General features: G+C 38.0%; 1 protein-coding gene and 1 long non-coding RNA gene across 4 annotated transcripts in view; one reads left to right on the top strand and one right to left on the bottom strand.

Annotated features, from left to right (window-relative positions):
* KITLG (KIT ligand) overlaps positions 1-4,752 on the bottom strand; it is an 84,854-nt gene extending 80,102 nt beyond the window's left edge. The window contains exon 1 of one of the 2 annotated variants that reach the window (XM_026499931.4): positions 4,544-4,752. In XM_026499931.4, coding sequence (XP_026355716.1) covers positions 4,544-4,558 — 15 coding nt within the window. In that variant the 5' untranslated portion in view covers positions 4,559-4,752. The remainder of the gene's footprint in view (positions 1-4,543) is intronic. The other variant, XM_026499932.4, reaches the window with a different exon arrangement.
* LOC130544505 (uncharacterized) overlaps positions 4,722-22,545 on the top strand; it is a 199,009-nt gene continuing 181,185 nt past the window's right edge. The window contains exons 1-5 of one of the 2 annotated variants that reach the window (XR_008960829.1): positions 4,722-6,263; positions 6,692-6,757; positions 12,533-12,751; positions 13,779-13,856; positions 18,159-19,320. This is a non-coding gene — a long non-coding RNA (uncharacterized LOC130544505). Of the gene's footprint in view, positions 6,264-6,691; positions 6,758-12,532; positions 12,752-13,778; positions 13,857-18,158; positions 19,321-22,545 lie in introns of those variants that run through there. The other variant, XR_008960830.1, reaches the window with a different exon arrangement.

Genomic DNA, 22,545 nt, shown 5'->3' with positions numbered 1-22,545 from the left:
GAAAACAGCACAGATTATAAAAGCATCCTGGCATTCCCTCAATTTGTTTTATAAACTGTTCTGACTACACAGGTGACTAACAGCAAAAAAAGAGTCTCTTGCAGCTGCTCATGATTCATGTACTGGAAAACAAAGATAAAAGATCATTCCTCAGATTTATATCCAAATGCTTTACACCCTCATTTACAAAAGGGAACATTAAGGTAATCGAGAAAAGAAAAAAAAAAATCTCACAAACTTGCATAATGAAAAAAAAAAAAAAGTTACTGCATGTTGCCTGGTAAAGACACCCTGCAGAAATGAATGCGTGTCCTCCCCCAGAAGAGCAAGTATCTTTAGTCTATAATAAACCCTCAAAATCATACCAGGGCAACTTAGAAAGCAAGAGTGTGGAAATATGGAAGTGAATCAGATACAGTAATATTTCCAGTTTCTATTTTTATTTTCAATTCTAATGCTCTTATTCGGTTTTACCTTTAAAGAAAAACTTTAAAGGATTTAACATCTCTCATACCACAAAAAGGGTTTAACATCTCTCATGCCACATAGTGCCTTTGTTTTCAGATAATCCTAGTTTGCTACGTGTTAATTACAGTCTGTAAACAGATGACAACCTATAATGGGAGGCACTGAATCCACAGATCAGATTTATAAAAACCTGGTCTCTCTGCTTTGCTGGTAAGCATCATTCAGACCCAATAGCCAGTTTTTCTCTGGCTTATAAGTTGCCGGCAAGGCAATTCTCTTCTCAGGGACAATAAATTCTGATTGTAACTACAGTAAGCCACTGTGCTGGAATAAAGACCTATATAAAATTTTGTTTAATCCTTTATAATCATATGAGAAGAATCTTTATAACTAGTTGATAATCATCATACAGAATATAAACTGGAAATCCTAAGAAGTCTAACCATTTGTCTGAGGGTCATTTGTCTTACCAGTGGTAAAACAGAAATCAGAATTTAAGTCTTCAAAAGCAAGAGCCTAGGATCTTTCCATTATAGCTTGGGTACTCCCTAGACAGGGATGGGGAAGGCACATGCAGTGGGGTTCAATGGACCATGCAAGAAACTTTCCTCCAATATTCTGACTAGCTATTTGGGTAGGGATTTTTTTTTTTTTTTTTAACGTTATTTCTGGTGATGGAAGAATTTCAGTCACTTATCATTAGAGGAAAAAATGTGACTCACAATTGCTATCTTCAAATCGGTAGTTAGACATAAATAAAATTTAGCAATTTTAATTGGTTTGGCTCAGGCCCTCAGATTTCCATATGGTTACTTTCCTTGTTTTCTATTAAGTGTAATTGACTTAGCATTTGACTTTTAAAGTCTTGGCAGAATGTATCAATTAAAAGTATATAAATTAGAATTATTCAAAGCACACATTCCAAACTGAGTGACTTTAAGGACAAAATTTTAAAATATTCTTTTCATAAATGTTAATTTTTTCTATAAATGTGCATCATCACACAGATGACAAATTTCATAAAGAGAAAAGAGGATATTTTCTTTGGAATAACTAACAAGCATTCTATTTGTTTCTTTTTGAGAACTAATGTGTGCCTAAAATGGCCTTACTACACTGTTTGCAAGATGAATTTTTCCTGTCTTAGTATTTTTCAAACTGACAGCAGTCATGAAAACGCTCACAAACCATCTCAAAACTAAAATATAAGTACAACATCGATAAACATGGCGCCAGGCCCATTAAACTGACAGCTCTTTTCTAATTGGTCTTGCCAAATATGCTGCACAATTGTTATTTAATATACCAGTATATCAGAGCATTACATTAAAAAAAATGATTACACATTGAAATAGATGTTCTTTTTAAGCCAGAGCCACAATTCTCTTGTGAAACTGTAAAAATCACACAATATGAATAAAACACAATCAGAAACATATAAAATCTGAAAAATACAAAGCACATTCATTTCTGTAGGCTTCTGATTCAATTTATTGTTACAATTGCTCCTGAGGACTATTGCCCATGTAATTATTTTCCAAATACTGAAGCTAAATAAATGACAGAATCATTTATCAAACCCCAAGTGGTTGTTGATGGAATTTCCACACTTACTTGGCTTGAGTAAAAAGCCAGAATGCCTGGTGTCCCTGGGATTCTTGGAGAGCTTATAATTCAAGTTCAGGTTTATTATTATTATTACTGTTATTAAATTCTTATTTTGTATCTTGGGTACTGGAAACATACTGAACCATTTGCCTTATGATAGAACTTTGGTATTGATGCCATATTTATAAACGATTACTTAAACTGTTGAACATTAATAGACATTCCGCCCTGGCAAGGATAACATTTGATGTAGTAGAACAAATGACCTTACTTATTAATGTCTAATTTCCTTGTGCTATTCTCCATCCACATAGAAATTGCATGGAAAATTTCATCCTAACTTTTGGATTAGGAAATTTAACAATATGAAGGAGGATCTTACCCCCCTCCCCTATTTCCATGATTTTATTGATTTCCTACTATTTCCAAGCGTCTTCCTTTGCAGTGGCAAGAATGTGGAATTGCTAGAAGTATCCTTAAAGGAAACCTTGAAGGTCATTAGATCCCAAGCAATGAATGCCTTCATTCAACAAGGGCACTACCCTCCTTTGCCTGCAAACCCTTTAACATCAGCAAGATCCCCCAAGGGCTTGCACTTTAACTTGGTTGGAGCAGGTCACATTTCTAAAATACTTAGCGGTCTCAAATGTCCCTGGTCGGCAGCACTGAGTCACTAACGCCACAGCGTTTCAGGCTAGATCAACCTCTTTCTAGTTTTCAATTATTCCATGTAATCCGATTTACACAGCCATTTAATCAAAGTGAGAAAGGAGATTACAGAGCTCACATTTGTTTTGCAAAGCAAGGGTGCAAGGATCATCAATCCTACTGACTCTCAAAGTGACATGATAGTACATCGTCTCCCTTTGGAGTGTTGGACATTAACCTGATCTGTCTCCTGTGTTCTTGTTTAAATAAGAAGGTTTAGGCTCCCCCACCCCACCCCGCCCGCCCAGCTAGAAGGTAGCGGTTTCTCCACGGGCTCTCAGCACTATCATTCATGTGAGGAGATGCTACTATAGCAAGGAATTGGTCCCCCGCCCTTACTATTCCACAAAGCAGAAAGCTTGTACAAGTCAAATAATTACATTAAAACTTTTCTTTCGGTGCCAGTCATTCACATTTGCATTTCAACAGCACAGTGGGGTGATCCTGGGTGTGGTGTTCAATGCTTTGCCTACAAACGAACCTGCTTGCCAGAGGAACCTGTGCTCCGCTCCTCAGTCTTGGGCAGCTGCCCTCCAGACTGCACAAACCTCCTTTCTGCCAGGCGACGTCCCTTCCCCCTGCCCTTTCCACACCTGTGCGCTGCGCTCCCTTCTTCCTACTTCCTCCTGAATGTGTACATTTCCCAGGCCCACACGTCCATTTAAAATAGGATACAAAGCAGTTCATTCAGTAAAGCATTTTCAACACATGGATACCTTCATTCTAAACAGACGATTTGGACAAATGCTCAATTTCCTTTTATCCCCACCACTGCCACCCCTCGGAACTGCAGTCTCTGATAGATCCTCTTGGGGGGTGAAAGGGCAGCTTTACCCAACTCGCAGCAGATACACAGATAAATTCCTAAGGGGAGAAGTAGGGAGAGGTAAGAACTCCAATGGAGAAAGGAACTGTGGGTGGGAGTACCGTGGCAGCCCCTTCCAAACTATAAGCCAGATATTTGCTTCAAGGGGAAAAAGAACGTCTAATTGTACCCCTGGGCGGTGCTTTACTCACAGTGTTTATGTATAATGCACAATTCAGCTACACTGGGAATTACCTCAATAAGTATCATTAGAGGTGCCTATTTAAAAAGCAAAACAAAACAACAACAAACTTTTTTTCCTCTTCTGTAATGGAAGAAGGTGGATGCAATGTGGTCGTATTACCCCATCTATGGCTCTCTGGAAACTCACCCAGAGCCGCAAACCTGGCAAAGACCGCGCAGAGCCAAGTTTTCCGGGCTGGCCGGGCAGGTTCTCTCCTGTTGGCTTCACTCCCGCGGCTGCACCCGAGTCCGCACGAGCCCCGCGCCCACCTAGGGGCTGCACAAAAACCTGCGTTCGACAGTGAGCGAGCGTAGTGCGCTGGGAGCGGTTTTGTAAGCTCCCGGAATCCACGGGAAAATATCTCCCGTGCAGAGAAATGCCTTCTCCTGATAACTTAACTCTCCGGCCAAAGAGCAGATCCTTCCATTTTACAGGAACTGCGGTTCCGACTGACAGCTCCAAACTTAACGGCTGCGGCTCCAAACTTGACACCAGCTCCCTCTCATCGCTCCCACTCCTTCTGTCTGGCTCACCCGGCCAGGGCGGCTCCGACTCGCACGCCACGCCCGCCTCCCTCGCACCCTCTTGGCTCGTCCGGCGGGCACAGCCCCACAAGCCCCGGCAGCGGGTGCCGAGACAAGCCGGCCTCCCCCAGGCTCCGGGCGCGATTTTCTAGGACAGCCGGCAAGCTCCCGGCGCGCCCTACTCACTTGTGTCTTCTTCATAAGGAAAGGCAGCGCTGTGATCCAGCCCAGGCAGCGGTGTGGCGACTCCGTTTAGATGTTCTGGAGCTCCAGCATATTGCACGAGCAGCGGCTGCAGGTAGTCCACGCATTGGGTAGCCCGAGCGCAGCGCCCTCTCCACCGCCCGTGCTTCCCGCAGCGCTCCTCGTCCCGGCGCAAGGCGGCAAGTGAAGCCTGGGCCGGCGCGCAGCCAGCACTTTTATACCGGTCCCTCCCGCCTGCTCCGGACACGCCTCCTTCCCTTCCGGAGCCCCGGGGAAGCAAGACGGGGCAGGGGCACGGGGGGAGACCCGGGAGGCCGGCCAGAGCGCGGCCAATGCCCCCGAAGTTGAACAAATCAGGCCAAGCGCTTACCCTTGCCTGGCCGCCGCGAACGCACACCAGAGGGAAGCCACGAGGGCGCCGAGGGTGAAGCTTAACCTGCAGCGGCAGCTCGCGCCGCGTGCAGGGCGCAGCGAGTCCCAGCCCGGCCTCTCAGCTCCGCCAGGGTTTACCTGGCACCGCCCGGGGACAGACGCGAGCTAAGGAGAGCTGGGAGCTCCCCCTTTTTACACTGAGGCGGTTCGCTAGAGTACACTGGGTGCTTAGCAAAGAATTCACCCCACCCCGCCTTGGGGGCGGGGGGAGCTTAATTGGGATCTGTTGTTCGCCCATTGTCTTATTCCCTCTATTTTATTTTTAAGAATTACTTTAGTGAATGAATATTTATAATTTTAAAAAACTTGACTCAGGGTTAAGTATTGCTAAGGGAGATGCTATTTTCAGAATGGTTTGCTGCTGCTTCTTTAGAAATTAACATTAAAAGAGAAGCCATAGATTATTAAATGTGCAAGTCAATAACAGCAAGTGTATGAAAGTCGTACTTTTTTGTTAGAGAGATTTTCGAAATCAGAAAGATAATGCCCTAAGAACAGTGATAATAGCTAACACCAGCATGTGATGCACTTAATTACATACCAGGTGTCATGCAAAGGACTTTTGGTAGATTATTTTGTTAAATCTTTTCCTCAAACGTGTTGTAAAGGTCCTACCATTTTTATTCCCATTTTATGGATGATGAAACAGAGGCTTAGGTCAATTTTCCCAAACCACAGCTAGTAAATGGTACAGCTTAATTTGAATCCAGAGCCCTCTGGCTGTATAACCTTAAAAAAATGCTTAGAACAAGTATTTTATTACCTCTCCAAAACGCTTCTATTTTTGTTCTTATACCTGGAGACCATTAAAAAGAATTGTGTTAACTTTTTAAAAGAAAATGTTAACCAGACATAACATCAATAATTTTTTGGAACAAGAATAATGTATAAATTTAGGAATTAGGTGTATTAATGAAAGTAGGATTCCAAATTTGCATTAATTAGTTCAGCGTGCTTTTGTTAAGAAATAAATATGCCAAACTTACAACCATGAGAGCACAAGAAACTAGGTAAAATTTGAAGCTCCCTGGGTTTTCTGTGGCTGCTGTAACAAATAACCAGATATTTAATGGCTTAAAACAACGCAAGTGTATTATCTTACAATTTGGAGATCAGAGGTCCAAGATGGATTTCACCGGGCTAAGTGTTGGCAGTGCTGCATTCCTCATAGAAGCTCTAGGGGAGAATTCCTTGTCTTGCCTTTTTCAGCTTCTAGAAGCTGTCCACGTTCTTTGGCTCGTGGCCTCCTTCATCTTCAAAGTCGGTAAAGGTGAGTTGAATTCTTCTAGCATCAAACCACTCTGACATTCCCTTCTGTCTCCCTCTTCTGCTTCTAAGGGCCTTGTGGATAACCCAGGAAAATCCGCCTATTTTAGTTAGCTGATTAACAATATTAACACTATCTGCAATCTTAATTCCCCTCTGCCAGGTAAGAGCATATTCACAGGTTCTAGGGATTAGGATGTTGACATCTTTGGGGGGGGGGGGTCATTATCCTGTGTACCACATCACTTAATAGCAAACAAACTTGGGGATTTGGTATGTCACTGTGCCTCCTTCCACAGTGCTTTGGTCTATGTGGCTGGAGCTCCCAACTAGAAGACTACTTCCCGATCCATAGTTATGAAAATAGATGTTTGAAAAAAAGGACCACAAGAAAGTTCACAGTATTAAACAATCGTTTTTACTTTCAATTAGAATGGTGCTGCAAAACCACGTTTAGCAGAAGTGGAAAGAAGCCTGAAAACAGAAGCAAGTATGACGGTATTAGAAAATCATTTAATTAATGACTCCTCCCGGGTAATCCCAATTTTCACCATCCCTTAGGGGTAATTTTGCTATGCCAAAATCTCCCAAACACTTGCATGCATATATATACACATACATGTGTATATATATATATATACACACACACATACACACACACATATACATATATATAATGTATATAATGCATAAAGGATCTACACTCCTGAAATGTATTACTATACTCTAATAGAAAAGGAAATGGGTATGAGAAATGTTTTTTTCAGATTCTGCTGCTGGCTCTATGACCTTGCCTCAAATCCTTTCAGATTCTGCTGCAGGCTCTATGACCTTGCCTCAAAACATGGGTATAGCAGTGTGACATGCATAGCTGCAAAGGTTCCCAGGATGATTTTAGGTGGTGTACAGATTAATATTTTTGTTTATTTTATCAAATGAGTATGAATTAAAATGTATATATATTTAAATGTATACATCTATAATATGCATATATATCACATCAAACAGATGATTCCAAGTTGTTTCTTGGAAAAAAAATGTAAACGGTCAATTTAAAGACAGTTTAATGTATAATACTGAAGAAGTAAAAACTAGTACTAAGGGAAGATGTATATGACAAAAATCATGAAGTTGGTAAAATTACAAAAATTGGCAAACATCAATCTAACCATACTAATTTTATGAAACTAATAGGAAGGAGGGGCTAATAAATCAGGCCAGGTTTAAAGAAACCAGGAGGTGAACCTCTCAGAAATTCAGGTGAATTTCTTTTTATTCAACTAAGTCATTCATCTCAGTACTCAATATATTCATCTTCTATAGTGTACTCTCACTCTGTCACTCCCTATCTCCCTCCTTCCCTTCGTTTCCCTTGTCAGTTCTGTCTCCTCCTCCCACCTGCACAGCTCCATGGCTCTAGCTACATTTAAATCATCACTGACTTTCTTATCTATAACTATCTCTTTTGTTTCCTTCATATTCTGCAGCGCAGTTTTGCTGTATAATCATGTTATTTGAAATCAAGAGAATAAAAAGCAGATATCAAAGAGATTAGAAAGAGCTAGTATGCAATTCAGAGGTTCTCCAGCAAGCTTATGGGGAGGTCAAAAGTGGGTCAGAAAGACTGAGATCTCCCTTTAAGGCAGGCCTTTGGAGGAGACACAGGCCAGTATCCAGTCCCTTAGCAGAAGGAAACCAGGAGCTACTTAAAAGTGAACAAGTGTCACGGCTATGCCCCAAGTGGATAGGAGACATGGGGAATGTTTTCTTCCAGAAATATAGGGTTCAGGGAGTTCAACATTTGGTACATTTGGAAGAAAGTCTCTCCATGATAATCTCGTCTTTACTTGCATTCTTTCAATGCTACTTTGTCCATCATGCTGTTTTTGATTAATTGTTGGAAACAGTTTATGTTTTTCAGTGTAATATTTGTTGTTGTTAAGAGACAGGTCTAATTTAGTAAATAAGTCTTGTAAGTCTTGTCTCATGCATGTGAAACAGCTTTGTTCATGCACCATTTTGTGACTGCCCTGTGTTAGACACACGTGTTGTTTTCAATACCTTTCTTTAAAAAAACAGGCATCCCAAACTGAAACTGTTATTGTCTCACCAGGCCAGACTAGAGGGTTGCTATCCATTCCCATCTCTTGGGGAGATGAAAATGGAGGATAAGAATCACGTTTTGATTATGTAACTTCCTCTACTGAAAACTCTCTGGTGGCTTGTCATTTGCTCTTGAGATAAAGAAATAAATACCTTAGCAAAGGCTTCACAGATTCCAGGGTCTGGCCTTTGCTGCCTCTCCAAAGTCAATTACTTTTGTGCTCTCCTGCTCAGACAAGGGCCTTCTTTCTGTTCCTCATAATTCCTTCCCTTTTCAGAGCCTCTGCATATCTCCTTCCTTTCCTTACACCACTTTGCTTAACACTTTTCTCTTTGCCTAGTAAATATCTTCTCATCCTCATTAGATCTCAATTCAATATTCTCTATATTCTCTTCCTTAGGCAGGCTTTCTTTAGCTCTGATTCAGTGAACTCCCTTCTTAATATAAACTCAAGTATGAATTCCTTCTCTTGTGTAGCACTTATAAAGCAGCTGCAGTTTAACATTTGTCTGGGTGATTATTTGATTAAAGTCACTGACTATGACTGTCCTCACTCATTATTTTATCTTCAGTGTCAAGTCCAGTGAGCAGAACATAGTGAATCTCTTAATACTGTTCTAATTAAGTTACTGATGCCAGACATGAGGCAGGGATTATGCTAGGCCCTTAGTTTATACTATATCACTAACTTCTCACAACAATCATGTAAGGGAGATAATTTTTCTATTTGATATATAAGGATACTGAGAACCAACAAGATAAAGTAGTTTCTTAAAGGTCCTTCATACAGTAAGTAGAAAAAACATTGCTCTAATCCAAGCATATGGACTATGGTGAGCATTTATTATCGGCCCAGCACACTTTCCTATTCTTCTTCTCTGTTATCAGCACCCCCACTTCTTTCCAGTAGAATTCACAGTGGATTCCATGTCTTTCATGAGGGATTGGAATTGGCAAGGCTCTGTTCTCCCCCCTTCCCCCACCCTACAGCCCCACGTGGGGATTGGTAAGGTAGGACTATGTCACCTAAGATGGACCAATCAGAATCCACTGTGGGACTTATCTGTTAAAGTTAATTGGAAAGATTATCTCTTTCCTGTAGAGTTGCCAAACTACAAACATGTGAATCTTCCTTTATCCTTATAGGTGTGTGATTTTACCAGCCTTAAAAATGATGAAAAAAACATCAGTTTATGGAGTATTCTTTGAAAAACCCATATTTTCTAGTATTCAGGGAATATCATCAAACCCATTTGTTCATTTTTTTCTTGGTTGTGGAAAAAAGATTAGCAAATATTGCCAAGGATACTAAACACTTCAATTACTGGTAGTTGGCCTTCTTTTTCCTTTATATTGTGGCTAAAAATTAACCTTAGGCCCAATTTAAAAATCAACAGTAAATAGTTACATTTCTGAAAAAAGTTGAACCTGGATAATATCAAATCAGAGGGATTTAAAAAAAACATTGTTTACACTCTTTTGTGAAATTCTAGACATGTCCATAATATTAATTCAGAATGTTCTATTTAGAATTATCAATAAATATTGATTATCTAGCAAATGGAGTTTGATTGACAAAATAAAATAGTGTTCCATGGAGATAATTATAATATAGATAGATCATTATCCTCTACATCTATCAAATAATCAAGAAGATATTAGCCATTATGGCCCAAAAAAAAAATGATATCAAGAAATTCTAAAATTTAAACATTCTAGTAGGAATATGAGAGAAAAGAAATCCAATGGATCTTCAAGAAGGAATTTCCTGGCATATTTTAAATTATTAGTTTAATTTTATAGAAATAATTCATATCATTTATTCATTAATCAATTTGACAAGTATTTTTTAATATCTCCAGATGACTAATAATTTCCTTTAAAACATAATATCCATTTCCATTATCCACTGCCCTACTTCAGAGTCTCATGAATCTCACTTAAATTATTTCAACAGATCCACCAATGGTCCTCCTGTCCATGGTCTTTTTTTATTTCAGTTCATTTCAACTTCACAGGCAACATTTCAGTAGCATCTGTAAAAATCTAATCATACCACCTCACTGTCTATAAATGTATTTTGATTCTCAGTACCTAGAGAATGAAATCCAAAGTTCCTCACAATTTGGCCACAATATTTATAGCTCCCCAGGTGGGTCTGCTATATCAGCACTTCCATCTAACTAGCCATATTGGACTTCTTAACATTTTCTCTTTGACACCTTTGTTTCTGTGTTCACATTGTTCCTGCAGTAGCTTTTTTATATTTTCTGTCTGAAATCTCCTTTTCATCATTCAAATCCTGGTTCAAATAATACTTCCTCTTTGAAGCAGAGTGTCTGTTCATTCTTTATAGCCTTAATTAGGTTTATAATTAATGGAAAATTAATTTGTAATACACGAATCTTCACTCAGTGAAGGAGAAAAAGATATTATTCAAAATGTGATGAGTAAAAGAGTAAAGTGAGCTGTGGGAATTTGATGGGAACATTCTAGAGAGAGAATATGAAATAGGGTTTCATAAAACAGCTATGTTTTCATGTCATTATGTTTGCTACTAAACGTTTAACATTTTTTGACTCAAAATTTATTTTCTAATAAAAGAGGTATAATTATTTCAATTAACTTATATAAAGTTTGCTTGTCTTTTTCTATTCCTTAGAGATTTCAGAAACTTATTTCATGAATACGTAGTTTTTATTTATTACTTTTTTAAAAGATTTTATTTATGTATTTGACACAGAGGGAAAGAGAGAGAGAGAGAGAGAGAGCAAGCACAAGCAGGGCAAGCAGCAGACAGGGCAGAAGCAGGCTCCCTGCTGAGCAAGGAGCCCGATGTAGGGCTCAAACCCAGGACTCTGGGATCATGACCTGAGCTGAAAGCAGACACTTAACTGACTGAGCCACCCAGGCGTCCCAATACAGAGTTTTTAGAACTAGAAGTCAATTTTGATAAATGTAGTTTACATAGTTAATCCACAGATCAAGAAACTGAGGCCACAAAGAGCTAATTTGAATGAGAGGCAGAATCCACATCTCCAGAACTAACTTATGAAACACTAGTCCAGAAGCACTACCTCTAAGGAATCAAGGTCAAAGAGTAAATATTCCACCCTTGTTTATAGTGAAGAGTGATTTATTATTAATAAGAAAATGATTTAAAGATTATTCAGAGAAGGATTTCTAAAGAAGAAGAAAAGTTGAAATTGATTTTCTAAATGTTATGTATATTCTGGGAATATGCTTCTCTATAGTCTGTATTCCCAGAATATAGGACAATGTTGAGCATATATATATTTTAGATGCTCGAATACCATGAAATGTTACAAGTTTTATATATTTTACCAGAGGTCCCTCTGCTCCATGACATTTAAAAAATATATTGTCTAATTGTACATTTTTGCATAATTTTCCTGGTTATGACTTTCATATATGTCTCATAACTTTTATGTGGATTAGATAAATTCATTAATTTACGTTGGTGTTTTTGGCAGTGATGTTACCCATTTCAGTTATCTGATTTTAAAAGAGACTTGTGGCTCCAGCTGTGGCAATGTTCTTTTCTATATTCCTCTTTTGAAATGTGTTTTCTAATGAATCATTTATATGAGAAGTTTCTAGAGCATGGCTTATTTCCTAATTGACAACTTTGTTCTGTACAACTTTTGAATGGCACTGTTAATAAAGAGTGTGGAGACACAGGTAAATATACTACTTTGTAAAGCTCTAGGACAAGATATAATGCAACTCCCCCGGTTATCTCTTTCTATAAAAACTATAAACAGGGAATGTCAGAAAAGCTGTCACATATTTGGAATTTTTCTTTCCTTCTTTCTTTTTTGGGGGAGTGTCTTTAGGTGATAAAGAATGGGTTTGACATTAAGGTGGCTAGGTAGTAGACAACTTTACTCTTGTGGGTTCCGAAATCTGAAATAAGCAGTGTAGATACTTTCTTTTTTTTTTTTTAGTGGATGTGCAATTTAATTAGACAAGTAGCATATTTTTCATGTCTCTCTCAGCGTCATCAGACCACTTATCAAGTTTGGATAAAAGACATTTGTTCACAATGTACCTCACTGTCCGTGTTTTCCCTCAGCTAGAAACTGTTTGTAATGACCCCATCTTTAGAGGTTATGGGGATCTTGACCAGTTTTCAACCTGTTTTCCAGAGACCTTGAGGAAAGAGAGGGCTTTCAGAATCTAGAGATCCAACTTTAAAATGGCTACGAAGCCCTAGACATTGTCATCACTAGCCACGTACACCAGCCACCCTCACCTACCTTCCTCTTCTTTATTCTGTTTCCATTCAAAACTGCCATTCCATGCTAGGAAGGCTCCTATGGTGAATCCGAGATACCACCCTTCTGATTCTGAAGATCACACTCCAGGTGAGACAGTGTGAGACAGTGAATAAAAGTAAGGTTATAGTTGTCATAACAATTAATTTTTAAATATGTACTTTCTTTTTCACTTATAAAGAATGCATGCTTAAATTGGACTGATCATTGCTGTGATACCTTTCATTTACCTTAAAATATGTAGGATGGTTTTGTGTGTGTGTGTATGTGTGATTTAATTGAAGGTACATCCCCCAGGGGCTGTACGCATTCTATTGAAGAATTTTGGCCCAGGGCTAGCCAGCTAGCTTTCTAACTAGAAGTTCCATGCTCTAGAGAATACTGATGCTACTACTTCTGTTATCTGTATCTATACCATACAAATCTACCTTATTTATAGATTTTGGAAATATGTTAGAAATAAGAATGTTAGATATTGTTCATAAATAGCACACTATGTGGCAAAATAATTTTTTTTAGGCAGGACAATTGTTGCTTATTGACTAACACCATTCATGTAAGAAAGGCTCATTGGTAATATTAAAGCTCTTCAGGATATATGGATTGGATAAAATTGTTTCAGAGGCATAGACAGGAATAGGGTATAAGATTTCAAGGAAGTCTGCCTTTGGCGGTAGAAATGATACTCACAACTTCAGCCATAATGAGACTGATTCCAGTCACTGGTGTGGGAGGATTTCTAATGATGTGTCTGTCTTGAGTAAATATTTCATGCAAGCTGTTAATGAGAGCACTTAGCTGTACAAAAAGCTGGGACTTCATCAAGCTTTAAAGAATATGTTGTGTGACCTAAGTTGTGTCTATTTGTCAATATACTAGTCTATATGTGATACAGAATTTGGTCTGTGATTTGCTTTCAGTATGGTCTGGTGGCCACGTAACATACCACAAATAACCTAAAAGTTGTGTTTATTAAATTGGCTTGAGGCCAGTTCATAATTGTTTATGGAACACACACCAAATGCTGAGTACTTTGCATATATTATTTAATCTTTATAGTGATCTACACAATAATCCTTGCAATAATCCTAACACAACTGTTACTTTTTGGTTTTAGTAAACTATGTATAGGGTGCTGTTAATCATTGCCATTATTTGGAAAAAGAGAAGCAAGATGATCAAATCCACCTATAAGGTGGGTACAATTACCCTGTTTTACAGATTAGGAAATTGAGCCACAGGGAGTTAAGTGATCACTGAAGGTCACAAAGCTAGAAAGTGACCAATCTTGGATTTAATTTGTGCCTGAGTGACTCTAAAAACCTATCCTTCTAATCATGATGTTTTATTGCATCCATTAATGACTCTTTCTTGTTAAATAGAAGAATTTATGGGCTAAGATGTGAGTTAAATATTCCTGATCATATAGTATTTACATTGTAGAGTTTTCATGTGTGGTCAAAAGGTAGAAAATAACTTGTCAAGTCCTAGGGCATGCTGGGTAGCTGTCAGGACTATAGGATAATTAGACACCTTTCAAAGGGGTACTCTCAGCGTGGAAAATGTCCTTAAGGACTCAGATTTAAATGACTGACTTCGTGACAATGAAGGACTCTGAAAGCGGAACAAGGTTCTTTTATGTAGAGCAAAGGAAACAGGCTAGCATTGAGTCTTTTCAGGGCAAACACTGGAAGCTGAAGATTATCCGTGCTGATTTTTACCCTAATCCCTGTTACTGGGTTTCTGGTTACCTGACCTTAGTATAGCTTGTACAATATCATCTCTGTAACCTTTGTGTTTCTCAGTTTATCTTGATCAACTATCAGTGCAAAGTGAGAGGCTGCCTTTCATCTGGTTTCCAATGGTGCTAAGTAGAAAAGGAGAAACTAAAAAGTTTGCATTGAGCAGAAATAAAGTACTCAATAAAGCACCTGACAGTAAATCTAAAGAAGGTATTTGAAGAAGGAAGGCTTCCTAGGGAGAAGGTTCACTAAAGAATATTGACACTGTAGGACATTGCAAACAAAGAGGGTTGACTAAAATCTTGGTTTGCAGTGGTACAAAGTTTTCCTATCTGACGTTCAATAAAGAGTTTTTGTCAATTCATCCTTATGCTGAAGCTGTTCTCCTAAATCTAATATATCAAAGATCTGGCATCATTAAGGAAGATAATCCTAAGAACTCTTAGCAATATAAGCAAGGCTAGCAAAACAACAACAACAACAAAAAAAACAAAAAACAAAAAAAAAAAACCAAAACCCAGAAAGTGTAATGCTATATAAGCTTTCCTCTCTGGGAAGAAAATAGAACAGGTTTCACTTTTGGAGACCAGCTAAATCAGGTGGAAGAGCAGGGAGAGGCTTTGTAGCCAAGGAAGGAGGAGGAAGTGAACAAGGGAGCTGTAAAACACAAAATGATTTACTTACAGTTGTTTATTAGATGAAAGGAGGAGGCACATTTTACTTATCTAATGTGTTTCATTTTTTTAGTGGAAAGAACATTAACTTTCCAGTAAACAGACCTGGGTTTAAAGCCTGACTTCACCATTTTCCACCTGGGAAATTTACAGCAGATTCCTTAATCCCTCTGAGCCTCAGTTTCCCCAGAGGTTAAATGGAGCTTCCAGTTTCTGCCTCCCAGCAATGTTGGAGTCTATATATCTGTCACTTGATCTTCTGTTTTTGACTTTGGTCAACTCACCCTCCTGAGCGTCAGATGCTCCATCTTTAAAATGGGAATAATAATGCTTTCTGGCTCCAGTTGAGAACTTTTCCCCTGCACATGTGGACCAAACATATAGGAATGATGCTCTTGGTAGCTTTTGTTCCATCAAACCAGAATAATAATGACTACCTAGTAGTGGCACTTTAAATTAGACTGTAATGTATTTCAGATCCCTAGTTGATGATAGCCAGGTGATAGATGGTACAAAATATGCATGCAGTAAATATTAGAACTACATTATTAAATTCACACAAGATCTATAGGTGCACTGGCTTACTCAATACTTCCTTTCATAGAAAAAAATATATGCCATAGTAGACAACTTATGAGACAAAAATTTCTCATATTTAAATTGTGTTCTCCATTTTTTCCAAAGCATAATCTTATCCTCATAGAGAAGGGCACACATAAATCATACTCTCTATTTTCCAGAAAAGAAGGCTGAGATCTGGACAAATTTAGTGATCTTTACCAGAGATGATATGACTTTAAGTAGGGAGTCAGGCTTGGATTCTGGATTCCTAAATTCCATCCTAGTGATCTGCTCACTACACTGCATCCTTTCTGTTCTGTGGGTCTGATACACCTTTCTAGAAATCCTCTGTTACGGTAAACTGTAAGAGCAAGAAAAAAATAATTAAAATAGGCTTTCCTATTATGAATTCATGATGTGTTGATATCCTTGGCTTATTGTTTCAGTTTTTTAAATGTAAAAAAAGAGATAATGAATTCTCTGTAACATTTAGAGAGGAACAGAGAGAACACACTTTTGCTAAATTGAGTGGACTCGTGCCACTATCAATTTTGAGCCTTGACCTGATTTCAGACCCTTGAAAGTTGAAAATTAGCAAAATGTTTTGCCATTTTTCAGAAACAAAGATTGAATCTTTTGAGTTCACAAATCAAATTCATCAACTTTAGATAGCTAAGGAAAAATATTTTGATCAACAAAGAAAATTGGAATATCAACAAAGTTATTTAATTTTCTTTGAAACATGTCTGCTTATAGTACGTGGTTACTGAGTACATATTGTTTAAAAGCACTGGGTTTATAAGAATCAAACCTAAACTGAATTAGATTCCTTAATGTAGTTTATTTTGCCCAGCTATATACTTTACTACTTGATAATTTTTTTCTTTGCATTACTAGAATACTTCTAGAAAGTATTAGAAATAAAAAGCAATAGTAAATGTAATATACCAAGTATTTTAGCTCAGTCCAAACTACAGTAATTTAATTCAACCTATAATACTCATTAAGAGTCTTCTCTCTAGCGCATAATGCTGGCCCTAAGATAACTAAGGTCTTTGAGGAATTCAATGTCTGAGCTTTATGATAATAAAAGCATATAGTTAGTAACTTTTATTGATCTCTTGCATGAATCAGCCACTCCACCAAGAGTTTTGCATATGTTTTCTTATTTAATACCCCCCACAACATCGTTTGGAGATATATTAACCCCATTTTATAGGTAAGGGAACTGTGGCTTAGATTAAGGAATATATCCAGGGATACACAGCTCATAAATGGCTTAATTTATTCACCTAATTCATATATTAACACAAATATGTAGACACAAATCAATTTACTTATGCAAGTGGACACAAACATTTGCAACTTTTTATAAAAAAAACTATGAATATATTTTTCCTTCTTTAATTGAAGCAAAGGTGCTTGCTGTTAGTTACTATTGTTTCTCCTGCCAGCTTATGCTTAAATAATGACTGTGTGATAGTAGCATCATCGTTGTACAGAAAGGGCAATGCATTTGTGATCACAGAGGAGTGCAAATGCCTTTCATGGCTATTAACTAGAGTCTTAAATGCTCTGGTCCTACCACTGCGCATTGTTCACTTTTTATGATAAATTATAACCAAAATGATATTTAAATTTTAGGTTAACTTCATAATAAAACTTCTCTTAAACCATAGTTGTAGTTTTCCTAGGGAATTGTGGTAATAGCATGCTTTGAATATACTCAGAACTGTCTTTTATAAAAGAATCCCAAACACACAAGGCTAGAAAGCTTCAGACATGAGTGCGTGAGGGGCAAAAGAGTAGGAGGGAAACTCAGAGAAACATGAAGTTTTAAAAAGAATAGACTCTCCCCACCCCCTGCCCCCATTTATTTGGTTTTCAGGTAGAAAACTCTTGATAGTATATTTAGAAAAATAGAGATATCTAATTCCAAATAGTGGATTGAGTGACTATATTCATTTATTAGGCTGCTGTAACGAACTACCACTGATTAGGTGGCTTAAACAACAGAAATTTATTTGCTCACAGTTCTGGAGGCTGGAAGAGTTGGCTTCTTCTGGGGCCTCCCCTTGGCCTGCAGATGGCTGCCCTCTTGCTGTGTCTTCCCATGGTCGTCCCTCTGCGCATACATGCCCCGGTATCTCTTTGCATGTCCAAATCTCTTATTATAAAGACAGAACTCATATTGGGTTAAGGTCCATTCTATTGGCCTCATTTTGGCTTAATTATCTCTTTAAAGTTCTCTCTTCAAATAAAATCACATTCAAGCTACTGGGGATCAGGGCTTCACATATGAATTTTGAGGGGAGACACAATTCACCCCGTAACAGTGACCTTTAGCTTCAAAGAGCTGAGTTCTTACAGATCTAGAAATTCATGTCTCCTCTACAAAGCGTTCACTGTAGATACACTGAGTACAATCTAATTTACTAATATAATGTTTTACATATTTTTGTTTATCATTACCTTTATCATTTATCAAAAATGATATTCCTTCTTTTCTGTGCTATGCAGAGTGGGGTCCCTATTATGTTGTCTGGATTTCCCTTATAAATTAAAGGGAAATTTCCACAATGTCTGGAGCCCTAAATGTCCTGCAAATGAAGGAGGAGGATGTGCTCAATTTCCTGGCCGCAGGAACCCACTGAGGCAGCACCAGCCTTGACTTCTAAACAGCATAGTACAATATGAAAGAGAAAAAAAAAAAGGATGGCATTACCTCACAAATCTGAGGAGAACCTGGGAGAAGCTTCTGCTGGCAGCTCATGCCCTTCTTACCATTGAAAACCCAGCTGATATCAGTGCTGTATCCCCCGTGAATACTGACCCGCGAGCTGAAGTTTGCTGCTGCCACTGAGGCCACTCCTGCCACAGGTGGCTTAGCTCCTGGAACCTTCCCTAAGCCGGGACTTCCGGTGGTTCCTGATCCCAGGGCTGAGCGCTGGCTGCTCAGGGAGGCCTCCTAGGTTAACCCGCCCGCCCTGGCGCTGGGGAACACAGACTGTCCTGCGCGCGATATGGACATTGTCATCTCCCTCAGAGGGGCTGTTGGGGTGGATGCTGGCCCGGAAGTTCTGCGCATGCGCGGCGCCGCGTCCATGAACCCCCGTGGGAGGTCCCTCCCGGTCTCTGCTTCTACAAAGATCCTGAAGGGATCAGAAAGGAGGAGCAGGCCGCTGCTGAAATGCCTGTGACTAAGGAAGAATTTCAGGGTGAATGGACTGCTCGGGCTCCGAATTTACTCCTGCTCAACCTGAGGGCCCAGACGGGTGTGAAGGCATGCGGGGGTCCTCTGTGTCTCTGCTGGAGTGGAGTGGCCCGCCTGCCCCCGAACACTGGACGGCAGCACCACTGCTCCAGCTGCTGAACGGGTAGGAACAACCACTGAGTGGTCTTAAGCTATTCTTCCCCACACTCTTTATTTTCTAATGCTAATTTAAAATTGTTTTTATTTTTAAAGACATATTTATTTATTGGAGGGGGGAGGGGCAGAGGGAGAGGAGGAATCTCAAGCAGGCTCCTTGCTGAGCGTGGAAACTGGTCGTGAGGCTTAATATCACCACCCTGAGATCATGACCTAAGCTGAAACAGAGTCGGTCCCTTAACAGACTGCACCATCCAGGCGCCCCTCTTCCACACACTCTTCAACAGAAAATGGAAATGAGGTTGATGAAAAAGAAACAGTTTATTTAAAAAAAAAAAAAGATATTCCTGAATTAGCTTTAAAAATATATGTTATATCTGTGTGTGCATATATAAATACACACACACAGGCAGGCAGAGAGACAGCCGTGGTTATAGCTGCTACCTTTTTTCGCTTACACATTTACAACCAAAAGTACACATCCATTTATTAATCAATTAGATGTAACCAAATGAATAACCAAGATCACACATTTTCACCATGCTAGAAGCACTTTTTTTAAAAATGCATTTGACTAAGCTTCTCTTTTAGATTAATTTACAATTTCATGTTACATTAAGCTTGGTTTTTTAATGTATTTATATAGACTAAAATAAATTATCTACAGTTGTACTGAGTTAAAAATTATCTCAAGTACATTCAGCAAGAGCCTTGCTATTGTGGATTGAATTTTCCAAAAGTGGCTGCAACAACGTTTCCAATTCCACAGGCTCTTGAAAGTTCCCAGTCAAGACGTGACGTGTGTGTCTCTGCCTGTCCCCCACCTGTGTCTTTAAAGCTTGGTGGGCCTTTATGACTGCCTCAATAAATAGAAGCAGCAGAAGGGATACTATGGGACTTTTGAGAACAGACCCTAAAAGGCAATATAACAGTTATTTTTATTTGCTTATTTGACTATTTTTAGGTAAGTTCTTTAAATATGTTTGAATTTTTAATGCTGTCTGTAGTTCAGAATTTTACTTAATTTCTTTTTAATGATCTATATAATAAATATTGATGTTCTCATGTAATACATTTGTTTGCTATTCTCTAGAGAATAGCCATCTGTTTTTATTGGGGAGGTAATATTTTATGAATCTTGAATCATTCTGTTTACTGTTATAAAGTATGACATAAGCCAGCCTAGCATACTGAAAAGTTCATTAATATGTTGGCTCTTATTAATTATAAAAATTTTACTTTTCTACATCAGTTTCTTCATTTATTAAAAAATGGGAGGTCATACCAAGTCAATATATGACCATGAAATTACCTTGTTAAAAATTTTTTTTAGCAAGATCCTGAAATGACTCTATGATTAAGAAAGTTTTTGGAGTAATTTCTAGTTGTTCAATTCCTTAATGTAGGAAGATTTCAAACTCAGTAGAATTACATTTAATTCTCAATCATCATCAATAATGGGAGCAAAATAATAATAATTCAAAGGGATGAATAATCTCCAGATTTTGTACTTTTGGATTTCAAATGAGTTTTGCATTATTTTGTCTATTGCTATATAGTCCTAATTATTCTTTCTCATTGAGATATAAAATGTAGTGTTAATTAAAAGATCCTTATCAGCCATATGCAGTTCCATCAAAAATTTTTTTAAAAGGATACACTTCTCATATGATTTAGTCATTCCACTCCTCAGAGATATGAGGCATATGTCCATACAATGGCTTAGATATAGATGTTCACACCTTCTTTATTTGTAGTAGCCAAATAATGAAACAACCCAAATTTCCAATAAGTAAATGGATAAACCATTTTATATACATACAATGAACTACTACTCAATAATCAATAAAAACCAACTGGTGATACACACAAAGACATGGGTGGATCTCTATTATTAAAATAAGTATACGGAGTGAAAGAAGTCAGACAAAAAAAAAAAAAAATAAGAGTACCCACTATATGATTCCATTAATCAAAATTCTAGCAAGTGCAAAATAATCTATCATGACAAAAACCAGATCAGATTTTGCCTGGGGACACGAGGAGAGTGGGTGAGAGGGATACAAAAGTATATGGGAAACTTTTGATGTGATGAGTATGTTCATTATCTTGACTAGTCTGATGGATCCATGAGTATACACATATATTAATACCTATCAAATTGTATACATTAAATGTGTCCTTTTTTGTATGCTAAATATACCTCAAATTAACTTTAAAAATAATATTAAAAATCTTTAAAATAAACAAAAGGTGTGTGAGAGCTATCTATGTAAAGAAAATTTTAAGACTTAAAATTTATGTATAGTATCTGTAGGACATTTTATTAAATTCTTGGCAGAATTTTTACGCCTCTACTGAATGGCATGATGAATATTTCAGTTGCTAGTTTTAATAATTATGTAGTTTTTGAGTATTTTAAATAGTGACTTTATGTTAATTTGAAACTAGATATTTGAGCAATTAATATACATCTATGCTTATAATGAGTAATAATACATAATTTAAAAACTCAAGTGTAGCCATTGTTAATTTATTGCTATAGAAATACTCAGTTTCCTGTCTTGCTGAAAATTGTGGTCTTCTAACCTGATTTAATGCCAGTCAGTTACTCAGCATAAATGTTTGAACCACATTGTGATACAGGTTGTGGGTAGTGAGATAAGGTAAAGAATCAGAAAGTTTGAAATCAGATAAAGGGCCGAAGACTCATGAAACTATAACAGAAAGTGATAAATACTTTTCAAGAATTACAGAAAAATAATTACAAAAATAATTATTTTTAAAAAGGAAGAATTACCAAAACAAAAACAAAAACAAAAAACCCACCCCAGGTGAATTCCTGGGGCAACTCATCACTTTCAATGAGTAGGTTTTGCATTCCTGTAGATCACTTGTGTCTGAAAAGACCAGGGATGTCCAATGGAAGAAAGGTTGTTTGAGAAGGCATTTGAAGGCAGGATAGAATCTGAACATGAGGATTTGGTTTGGAGAAAGAATATTTCAAATGAAGGGAACTATGTGTGCAAACACAGATGGCTAAAAATGCCGGATGCCTGTAAAAAATTTTGACCGGTTCAGGTTGGCTTGAATATTTCCTTTATTTTTATTTTTAATTTTAATTTTTTTTGATATAAAGTTCGATGATTCATTAGTTGCGTATAACACCCAGTGCACCATGCAATATGTGCCCTCCTTACTACTCATCACCAGCCTATCCCATTCCCCCACCCACCTCCCCTCTGAAGCCCTCAGTTTGTTTCTCAGAGTCCATAGTCTCTCATGCTTCATTCCCCCTTCTGATTACCCCCCTTTCTTTATCCCTTTTTTCTCCTACTGATCTTCCTAGTTCTTATGTTCCATAGATGAGAGAAACCATATGATAATTGTCTTTCTCTGCTTGACTTATTTCACTTAGCATTATCTCCTCCAATGTCGTCCATGTTGCAGCAAATGTTGAGAAATCGTTCTTTTTGATAGCTGAGTAATATTCCATTGTAGATATGGACCACATCTTCTTAATCCAGTCATCTGTTG

Source organism: Ursus arctos, unplaced genomic scaffold (assembly GCF_023065955.2).
Source record: "Ursus arctos isolate Adak ecotype North America unplaced genomic scaffold, UrsArc2.0 scaffold_21, whole genome shotgun sequence".
NCBI classification, from domain to species: domain Eukaryota; kingdom Metazoa; phylum Chordata; class Mammalia; order Carnivora; family Ursidae; genus Ursus; species Ursus arctos.
The sequence above is the reverse complement of the archived record's forward strand: the minus strand, read 5'-3'. Positions and strand labels throughout refer to the sequence as shown.